The 10559-nt window shown below is 34.8% G+C and overlaps 3 protein-coding genes across 5 annotated transcripts; 2 read left to right on the top strand and 1 right to left on the bottom strand.

Annotated features, from left to right (window-relative positions):
* Positions 701–2857, top strand: LOC107609002 (GDSL esterase/lipase At4g10955). The gene is made up of 2 exons (XM_016310815.2): positions 701–1047; positions 1727–2857. The coding sequence occupies exons 1-2, from the start codon at positions 947–949 to the stop codon at positions 2784–2786; spliced, it is 1161 nt and encodes a 386-aa protein (XP_016166301.1). The 5' UTR covers positions 701–946; the 3' UTR covers positions 2787–2857.
* On the top strand, positions 3575–7188 carry LOC107609001. Of its 3 annotated transcripts, none has more exons than XR_001613037.2 (3): positions 3575–3934; positions 4318–6541; positions 6664–7188. XR_001613037.2 is itself a non-coding variant. In XM_021107041.1 (3 exons), the coding sequence occupies exons 1-3, from the start codon at positions 3840–3842 to the stop codon at positions 6677–6679; spliced, it is 2262 nt and encodes a 753-aa protein (XP_020962700.1). In that variant the 5' UTR covers positions 3575–3839; the 3' UTR covers positions 6680–7188. The 3 variants fall into 3 exon arrangements, 2 of the variants coding, with proteins under 2 accessions (XP_020962700.1, XP_016166300.1); XM_021107041.1 differs by having other exon boundaries at positions 4318–6468; XM_016310814.2 differs by having other exon boundaries at positions 3577–3934; positions 4318–6468; positions 6823–7188.
* Positions 7453–8403, bottom strand: LOC107606486 (F-box protein At1g47340-like). Its single transcript, XM_016308547.1, has one exon. The coding sequence runs from the start codon at positions 8401–8403 to the stop codon at positions 7453–7455; it is 951 nt and encodes a 316-aa protein (XP_016164033.1).

Genomic DNA, 10559 nt, shown 5'->3' with positions numbered 1-10559 from the left:
AATGCATAACTTGTACATTAAAAACTTGAATTTAATAATTTTTCTATATAAATCTTTCACATTAGTAACCTTAACTAACAAAAAGTCAAAAACAGTTAGGTAACATTTGGTGGAGAGACAAAAATAGAAAGACTGAGACTGAGAGACAAAGACTAAGAGACAGAGATTGAAATAAATTTCAATATTCTGTTTGGTGCAAAATGAGAGACAAAAATTGAAACAAGAATGAAATTTTAATTTAATTTGTACAAAGGATAAAATTAGAATTAATTAATTGAAATGAAGGTATTTTAGATATAAAATGTTATTAAAGTTTCAGTCTCCATCTATAAAAATTTTAGTCCACTACGTCCTCACTTTGGAGGTATTGAAATACTGAAATTTTGATGATAGAGACAAAAATTTTAGTACCAGTCTCTAAATCAACAAATATAATATTGAATTTCAGTCTTCTAATCTCTGTCTCAATATCTCAAAACAAATGTTACGTAAAGTGATTAATATAAAAATATTGTACTTAAATTTTTGTTATTACGGGTAACTTTAACAAGTATCTTTAATAAAAAAAATTTCTAAAAAGAATAGATACCGTAGCATTACATACATGCATTGAGATTTGAGAACCAACCATTCGTCATGGACCAATGGTTCGATCCGAAAGATATGATTATGAACAGTGCCTTTATATTATTCGTTAAGGAAAAAATTAAAAAAAAAATGTTGAATTCGATACCAAGTTGCCAACTTTTGCCACCAAGCTTCCACATTGGAAAAGGGAAAGAAACTTGGCACCACTTTTGTTCCCCATATATGCAAGCTACTATTTCTCTCTTTTTCATTGCTAATTGTTTTTCTTCAATTTCACTGGATCATCACCATGCAAAGGTTACTACTTTAACTAAGAATCATTGAGGGCGAGTTGGTGTTCTTTTGCTACCAATTGTTGATGGCAAAACGCAGTGAAGAAGCTCACCCTTACGCCTTTCATGTTTCTGGCCCAAGAAATTTGACCACTCTTAACTGGAAGGACCTCATCAATTCTACTTGGTAACCAATAACACCAGCAACCCCATTTCAATTTTTCATGAATTTTGCTTTTTTCATTTATGGATTTGGTGATTTATTGGCTATAATTTGTTTCTGTTTGAGGTTTGGTGTGAAAAGTCTGCTACTTTTTTGTTGGGCATTTGAAAGAGAACCACTTTGGTTTTTTTTTAATTTCTTGTTTAAAGTATTGATTTTGAAGATTTTGGCACAATGGGTTGTGACATATGAGTGTAAAGTTCTGTACTTTTTACCTAATCTGTATGTAGGGTTCTTTAGGTTACTGTTTTTTTATTGAAGGATCTAGCATGAAAATGAGATATATAAGCTAAGATAATATAGCATAGTTTATTAGCAGGGTTGATTGGATATTTAATTACAGAACTTAAGGGCTTTTCCATAATCAAATTTTCTTGAATTTTAGCTGCAATGAAGATTTTGCTTTATTAGTTGACTTGGAACTATAAATAATCTTAACTTCTTAGCTTAGGGATCCTGGGGTTGTGCAGAGCCATGATGTAGAAAAGAAAGTGGTTCCATATTATGTGGAAGCCTTCATTGTTAATTTTGACCTAACTATATTTAATTTCATATTAGCTTCATTTGCCATAATAAATCTGATGAAACTTCTTAGCACTTGTTTGATGTGTATGTTGCTGATGGATCTTATTTTTGCATATAGGAAGGATGAGAAGTACAAGCGAACCGTCATTGCCTGCTTTATACAAGCAACTTACTTGCTTGAACTTGATAGGCAGGAAAACAGAACAAATGGAAATGCTCTAGCTCCGAATTGGTGGATTCCCTTCAAGTACAAACTCACACAAACGTTGATTGATGAAAGAGATGGGTCAATTTTTGGTGCAATATTCGAATGGGATCGATCTGCAGCACGGGCCGACTTGATTGTAATGAGACCTAGTGGTGCCCCAAGAGCTGTTTTAGCACTCAGAGGAACATTACTCAAAAGCCCCACGATGCGGCGAGACATTGAAGATGACCTCCGCTTTCTTGCTTGGGAAAACTTGAAAGGCTCTGTCAGGTTTAAGGTAGCTTTGGAGGTACTGAAATCGGTTTGTGACATGCATGGAAGAAGTAATGTATGTATTGCAGGGCATTCCTTGGGGGCTGGATTTGCTCTTCAAGTTGGAAAGATGCTAGCAAAAGAGGGGATTTATGTGGAGACACATTTATTCAATCCACCTTCTCTTTCACTAGCCATAAGTCTCAGAAATCTTGGCAACAAAGCGGAATTTGTTTGGAATAGGCTTAAATCTATGCTTCCTTTGAGCGGCGAAGCACAGGCAAGCACTGAAGGAGATAAGACTAATACAAACACAAACACAAACACTAACACATCGAGCATAGCTTCGTCAAAGGGTTGGATGCCTCGACTACCTAGTTTTGGTTCTAAGGATAGTGTTGCTGTCGGAAAATGGGTTCCAAATCTTTATATCAACAGCAATGACTATATATGTTGCTCTTATACTGACCCTGATGGCACGGCAGTGAAGATCAGCAGCAAGGAGAATCTCAGTAAAACGAATGCGCAAATCGCAGCGAAGTTGTTTGTTGTGTCAAAGGAAAAACAGAAATTTCTTGAGGCTCATGGATTGGAACAATGGTGGTCAACTGATGCAGAACTTCAGCAAGTTATTCACAATAGTAAAGTCATTAGCAGGCAACTTAGGTCTCTATACCATGTTACACCTTCACAAGTAACACTGATAAAACCAGTGTAACAATCCAGATTTTAAGCTGAAGTAAATCATTTTCAATCTTAATAACAACCTGATTTTGTGTTAATTCTTAATTCAAGTTTTGTAACTTGTTCTTTTTAACTTAGCAAAAATTTTATAATTATAAAATATTACTACTTGAGGATATTTTAAGTTTTGTATAAGGCTCACTGCATTTATTTTATTATTTTTTTAGCCTCCGATAATGTTAAAAATGGAGAATAATTTTGTGCAAAGATTATACTTTCTAGAGCTATAATGCTTTTTTCAACATATTGCCATGCCACAAATAAAATGCCTTATTTGTTACGAATAAAATCCAACCAACTAGAATATTGAAAGAAAATTTTGGCCCTACGATGATCAATCTAAGGAAAAAGTATCATATGCTAAGAGCAATGGTATTTTAAGGAAAAAGTATCATATGCTAAGAGCAATGGTATTTTGTTTCTAACTTTCTCTAATTTTGGGTATTGACAAAGCTAAAAAGTGAAGGTCTAATTACCTTTTAATTAAGATAGAACTTATTTATCATAAAAATTATAAATTCAATAGTAATTGATTTATCACTTTATTACTGTACTAAGGTTTTCATTTTAGAGAATCTTTTTTCAATAAAGTAATATCAACACAAATAAAGGGTTTAGATATTTAATATTAATTTCTCATATCCATTAAGCATTCTTTCTAACTTAAATACCCATTTTCTAAAAATATAGTTACTAATAAAGTATGTACAGAAACAAACAATTATGAATACAGTTTATGATACATTATAGTATGCAAGTTATGAACAGGATAATTACAGAGACATTAGTGGAATTATTTGGCTATAAAACAAAGACTTTTCGGATGATCTTCCATGAAAGAGAGAAAAGTCCACTCAACTAAGTCTAATAAAGTCTACATTCTAGTTTTGCTTTTCCCTTTCCTTGCCATTTGCTGTGGTTAAGTTTCCACAATCGAAAATTAGCACTTTTACTCAAAGGAGGGCTTTGCCTACAGCATCACTGTGTCAGCAACTCAATCAAGAAACAAACAGTGTCTGGATTCTTGATGGCAAACCATGAAGATCACAAATATGCTTTTCATGTCTCTGGCCCTCAGAACTTGCCTTCCCTTAATTGGAGAAACAACTTCAAATCCACTTGGTCAGTGTATAACTAACTGCCTTAGATTTGTGTGTATGTGTGTAGAGAGAGAGAGAGAGAGAGAGAGAGAGAGACATGGGTTTTGTTTTGATGATCGGTTCATAAAATCTTAGCAGCAAATAAGTTGTGATATATGAATGTAAAGTTGCAAACTTTACCAAATGGGTTTCCAAAGTTTCTGACTTTGCATATTTGTTACTATTTTAGCCTTTTCTTATTTAGTAGATGTTTCTGGTTGTTTCTAATATTCATTTAATTTCCAAAGTTTTTCTTGTTTGCATTAACAAAGGGAACTTTCTTTACTCTTCCTTTGTCATCCTAAATTAAAATTAATCACATTCTTACATGTAAGTATGGTGCTAATGATTGTTTTATGGACATAGGAAGGATGAATATTATAAACAAGCTGCCATATCCTGCTTTACACGGGCAGCTTACGCACTCGAAGTTGATAGACAAGATAACAGAACACAAGAGAATGCTTTGGCTCCAAAGTGGTTGATTCCCTTCAAGTACAAGCTCACAAAGACATTGATTGATGAAAGAGATGGATCCATTTTCGGAGCAATATTCGAATGGGATCGATCTGCAGCATTGGAAGACTCGGTGCTAATTAGGCCTCTTGGTAACCCCAAAGCTGTTTTAGCACTCAGAGGAACATTAACCAAAAGGCATACAATAAGGAGAGATTTAGAAGATAACCTTCGCTTTCTCTTCTTAGAAAGCTTGAAGGGGTCTTCTAGGTTCAGAGTAGCTATGGATGCATTAAGATCACTTTGTGATGAATATGGAAGCCGGAATGTGATTATTGCAGGACATTCCTTGGGTGCTGCATTTGCTCTTCAATTGCGAAAGGAACTAGCACAAGAAGGGATTTATGTTGAAGCATATTTGTTTAATCCACCTTCTGTTTCACTAGCCTTGAGTCTTGAAAATACTAGAGAATATGCAGAATATGTGTGGAACATGCTTAAATCTATGCTTGTGTCAAATAGCAAAGTTGAAATCAGCAATGATGAAGAGAAGAGTGCTAGATTACAATTGATCAGTAGGATACCTTATCTATCTGGCTTGATGGATTCTAGTTTTCGGGTGGACAAATTTGTTCCTCATCTGTATGTCAATGAAAATGACTTGATTTGCAGCTTTTATGTTGATCCTGATGGTAGCATAGGAGTGAAGAACACCGAAAAGGACAATACAAGCTCTGCGGATGGAGACATTGCGGCGAAGTTGTATGTTGTTTCAAAAGAAAATCAGAAATTTCTTGAGGCTCATGGCCTAGATCAATGGTGGTCAAGTGATGCTCACAGCACTAGACTCATGAGGAGGCAACTTAGATCTTTAGATGCTGCTTCGTTTTTAAAAGTAACATGTTTACTTTATCCGAAATCTATTTCGCTATTAAGGAATAATCTTCAGTATATTGTATGCTTGGAGAATTGGACACCTCAGTTATCTTGCTTGAAGGATTCTTTCTTTTCAGTTCCTACAGAGTTTTTTGTTGTCTACAAGGAAAAACTGAAATTTCTTGTGGCTCACGGCTTGGAACAATGGTGGCCAAGTGATGCAGAACTTCAACAGGCTATTCATAATGGCAAACTCACAAGTCAGCAACTTAGATTTTTATATGCTATCTCACCCAAGGAAGTTTATCGTTTATTCGATCCATCTTCTGTTTTGCTTTCAATGAGTCTCAGTGGTATTGCAGAAAAGGCAGAATTTCTTTGGTATTGGAATAGTATTCATCATATGTTTTGCTCGAGTGGCCAAATTCAAGTCAGCCAAATTTGGAATAGATTCAAATCATTGTTTCCTTCAAATACAAAGGCTCGAATCGCCAACAATGCAGACAAGATTCTTCTGTTGTCTGGTTTGAAGGATTCTGTTTCCGGAGCAGCCAAATGGGTTCATCATCTGTATGGTGTAGGAGAGAAGATGATTTACAAGGAGAACATTGATGTTACAAATGCTCAAACACCAGAAGATTTCTTCATTGTCTCCAAGGAGAAACTGAAATTTCTTGGGGTTCATGGAGTTGAACAATGGTTTTCAAGTGATGCAGAATTTCAGAAAGCTATCCATAGTAGCAAATTCATAAGTCAACAACTTCGGTATCTATATTCGAGTTCTTGCGAATTAGCACATTTGTTTAATCCAAGACTTCAAGACAGCAATAATGCAGAGAAGACTTCAAGTGTAAGTTCTCGAGTGGCGAAATCAGTTCCTGTCATAGAAGAGAATATGGTTGATAGGGAGAGTATTGATGCGGCAAAGTTGTTTTTCGCCTTCAAGGAGAAACAGAAATTTCATGGCCTGGAACAATGGAGGTCAAAGGATGCAGAGAATGGGAAACTTGATGTGCAAGTAACAAATTTGTTCAATCCACCTTCTATTACCCTGGCCAAGAATCTCATAAAGGCTTGTGGCTTAGAGAAATGCTGGTCGAGTGATGCAGTTCTTCGACTCGCTATCCATAACAGCAGATTCTTGAGCAAATTTAGATCTTCACAATCAACTCATGGAAAGCCATGGTAACATTGGATTTACTCTGATATGGTTTGTATAATGACATGTTTTAATTACCAAGAATTTCAAAAAATGAAGGTATTAAATAGCTTTATATGTTATATAGTAAAAAAATTAAGTTTTCTTGATTTTCATTTAATTGATACTAGTATTTTTACCCGTAATAACATTACGGGAATATAAATTTTTTAAAATTACAGGAATCTTTGTTCTTGAGAAGCAGGGGATAAATTGTTCAATTGTCTTTGTTCTTGAGAAGCTTTTCCTTCTACTTTGAATAGTGGAGCCATCCTTCTTTGTTTATATGGTTCCTCACAGTACCATTCCCGGTGATGTTGATGACATAACTCATTTCACAGATTTATCAAGAAAGATTCTAATAGCATCCTCTCACTTATTCCAACCATCAGCCTCACAACTCTACAGTGCAATTGAGTTGAAGGAAGCAGGAGTGAAGATTGAGGTAAACAAAAATAGTAAATGCTTACTGGACTTGGAAATTTCAGGTCATACTCTCAGAATTCCATTTACTAGATTTCGAGCAATGCCATTGTATCAGTCAATCCTATCTTTTTCTTGGATTTTCTTATCAACACAGAAAGGAATAATTGAGAATTGGTTAGGTGATAGCAATGCAGTGGCTACTATGTTCAAACCTTCGATCCTTAATAGCTTGATGTTAACACATATTCCACTTAATTTAATTCATGATGGATTATTATTTAATTAGTTGTCAACCAAAGAGAAATATACATTACTATTTTTAATTAGGTCTTAACTCTTTCAATTTCATGGAATATTTTTCTACAATATATACATTGAATGACGAAATAAGGTGGAAAGTGTGTGTAATCCAATACATAAAAATATTCATGGATTAAAATGTTATAAAATAAAATTATGTTCATACTGAATGGTAAAAAAGCAAACCAAACAAAAATTGACTCCAATAAATGAAACAAAACATAAAACATAGAGGAGGAACATTATCATGAATAAATATTCTGCACCAAAACATTATCTCCGATGATAATATCCTTCAATGGAATGAGAGAAGGAATATGGTGAACTATTTGAAAATGGTCATCATACCAAGGAGTAGTCAACAAAATCCTAAACTCTTGATTTTCAGGATCATGGTAGGCAATGCAATCATGTAATTGAGATGTACGGTCGGAACTTGCAGAATACTGGAAAATAGGAGTCCAAGATTCTCCAACTCCATATCTTTCCATCCTCCACATTGTGCCAAGCAGCTTATTAAAATATAACAAGCAAAGAGAATTCCTGAATTCAAATAAGATGAGTTTTGTACCTGGATCCCTGGGCGCCATAGAGAAGGTTTGAAACTTCTCCGTGTCGAAATTGAAGGCCCATATCGAGACATTTCCAACAACATCTAAACCAATCCAATGAAGTGCCCCATTTAAATAAGTACCAATCTCATACAAATTTATCAAATTCTTGGGATAATCTATCTCAATATTTATCCATGTCGATGTTCCAACTGTGTGCATTTCAACAACAATACTATGATCTTTAAAGATATGTATTCTCACTAGCTTGTATTGGTTTGTTTTTGGGTGGAAACCAAAACCCCAAAGTATTTGGTTGCAGTGTTTCCGGACTGGAGGGATTTTTGGAAGTCTTATGAACTCACCTGTTATTGGGTTGCAAACAAGTGAAATGTTTCTATACGGTAGACCACTGAAGTAAAAAAGACCATTACAAGGAATTACTTTAATATAAAGTTCTCTATCCTTGAATGATTTAGGACCAGGTAGAGGAATCTCAAATTTAGGATCAAGTTTTATGCTGCTACTACTTTGATTCAGGACCTCAGACACCCTGCAGCAGCATGGATTGTTTCTCCGTTCATGCCATTCAATTGGATCATATTCAACAAGGCGAAAGATTCTGGAACCCAAGTGTCCGATCATGGTAGCAGGAAGTGTACGAGTAAAGAGTAATTTTGCAAAGTTTGGATCAGAAATTAATATATTCCAATCCTTACAAACACATCTACAAATCAGAACAAATTTCATGGAAAGTCTAACAAAAATATCGATCATTATATCGACCGTAAGGCTGGCAAAACAAGACATGGTTGAAGCAAGTGAAATTGATGCTTCTAATGGTGAAGTTTGCTGATATTTATAAGCATGCTACCGGATGTGAAATCAGTTACCAAAAGAATAAAATTGTATTTGGTGTGAATCTTTATCTTTATTGAATTTGTGAATTTGGGAATTATTTGTTTAGGTTTCTTTATTAGAAATTTTAAAATTTTATTTATAAATTATAAATTAAATTATTTATTTAGCTGGTTATTTTTAAAATTTTTAAATTTAAGTTGTTAGATATTTAATTTCTAAAATTGTTGAATTAATTAAAAAAAATCATTTTATTTAGTTGCTGCTAGTGTTGGAAATTTAATTTGAATACGGAAGTAAAGGAAGTATTGGACTCGTTGTATGGGGAGGAGGGGCGCTTCACCTCGTTGTGGGATCAGAGGAAGCAAAACTCGGACCCTGCGAACTGTGTCCCTCGAAATATAAAAAAAAAAATACCCAGAACAAGAAAAACGGAAGATCCGAATTTCACGTTTCAAATTTCAAATTTCATCAATTGCAAATCGGACCATGCGATTTGTGAAGCAAAATTTCATGACCAAAGAACTCGCATGGTCCGAGTTGTGGACGCTGAGTTTTTTCAATTTTTAACACAAATCGGAGGGGTGTACTCTCACAATTTTAAAAAATACCAAAAATTACCATGTTAAAGTATATCATTCATTTTGTTTCCATATCAAAATTTTTTAGCCGCTAGTGTTAGTGAATGTTAAAAGGGAGCACACTGTTTAAAGGGTTGCCTTTCACTTTTTATATTTTGCAGGCCGCTGGTGTGGCACACTCCCTCTTCTGCATGTGCTACATCGATCAGTTCAATGGTATGTGATTGTAAACCCTTTTTTAGACTATGCTATGCAACTTTGCCTTTGCTCGTAACTCTCTACATATAAGCTTAAATATATTTGATTTTTTTAACCATTTTAATACCAAAAGCTTATTTATATTTTAGACCTTCCATATGCATTAGCAAGCCTTTCATTCTTTAAACGGAAAACATATATACTGTATCAACTTTAAATCTCTATGAATGTCCATCATACAATTTATTTTTCTACACTGTATCTACCATGTATGTGTTGTAGCAAGGGGCAAAAATTTTATAAATAAAACTCATATCCTATCTAATAATAAATAAATGATATATTAGCATAGAATACACGACAGCTATATTAAAATAAAAATACTCATCCAAAGTGTGACACAAATTTTAGCATAGCTATGTGATGTGTCAGCAGCTGCAGAGGGAGAAGGGTTTGTGGGCAGCGGAACTGAACCAAACACATTTGCACCAATTGAGTTTGTGGTGTTCAATACTGATGAACTAGTACTGCAATAGAATACACGACAGCTATATTTTTTTTTTTTTTGAGCATCAAAGTCTTTACAGGTGAGAAAATGTGAGAATGATAGATCGAGAGCGAGAGAGGTGGGAAAACACAGGGGAGGGTGGGAGTTCAAAATCACACAAACATGATAAAGATCCTAGAGTTTGGAACAATGAAGAGTATCAACGATTAGAGCTTGAGTCTTTCTCTGTCTTCGTCGACAATTTGCCAGCAGACATATAAAAAAGAGAACTTTTTCATATGTTCAAATGGACCGACAGAATCATCGACATATATCTGTCGCGAAAGAATAAGAATGACCATGTCTATCTGTTTGCATTTGTGTGATACACTACAAAAGGAGGAGCTTTGAAAGCCGTTGCAGATATGAACAGGATGGTATTGAGAGGCAGGAAACTGTTTGTTGGAGAAGCGAAGTTTAGAAGGAGAACTGTAGTTCAGAGTACAAGGGGCAAAGAAGTGATGGACATTGATAGAGAGAATGATAGAGGGAACAACTCACGGCCAAAAGGGTGACAGTAGCAGAAGAAAAAGAGGAGAGGCAGCCCTCTAATGCCCCAATAAGGTTTCCAATAGTAATGGACGGACAAAGAGGGTTGCAGTACCGATAGTAAATGA

This window comes from Arachis ipaensis, chromosome B07 (genome assembly GCF_000816755.2).
Source record: "Arachis ipaensis cultivar K30076 chromosome B07, Araip1.1, whole genome shotgun sequence".
In the NCBI taxonomy this organism is placed as follows: Eukaryota; Viridiplantae; Streptophyta; class Magnoliopsida; order Fabales; family Fabaceae; genus Arachis; species Arachis ipaensis.
This window is presented reverse-complemented; position numbering and strand designations above follow the sequence as displayed.

What these genes read in the sequence shown, in the direction of transcription:
- LOC107606486 (XM_016308547.1), bottom strand. Translation starts at nt 8,403, where the DNA reads ATGATCGGACACTTGGGTTCCAGAATCTTTCGCCTTGTTGAATATGAT.
- LOC107609001 (XM_021107041.1), top strand. Translation starts at nt 3,840, where the DNA reads ATGGCAAACCATGAAGATCACAAATATGCTTTTCATGTCTCTGGCCCT. An exon ending in AACAACTTCAAATCCACTTG is followed by an intron (nt 3,935 to 4,317) that starts GTCAGTGTATAA and finishes TTATGGACATAG; the next exon opens with GAAGGATGAATATTATAAAC.
- LOC107609002 (XM_016310815.2), top strand. Translation starts at nt 947, where the DNA reads ATGGCAAAACGCAGTGAAGAAGCTCACCCTTACGCCTTTCATGTTTCT. An exon ending in GACCTCATCAATTCTACTTG is followed by an intron (nt 1,048 to 1,726) that starts GTAACCAATAAC and finishes TTTTGCATATAG; the next exon opens with GAAGGATGAGAAGTACAAGC.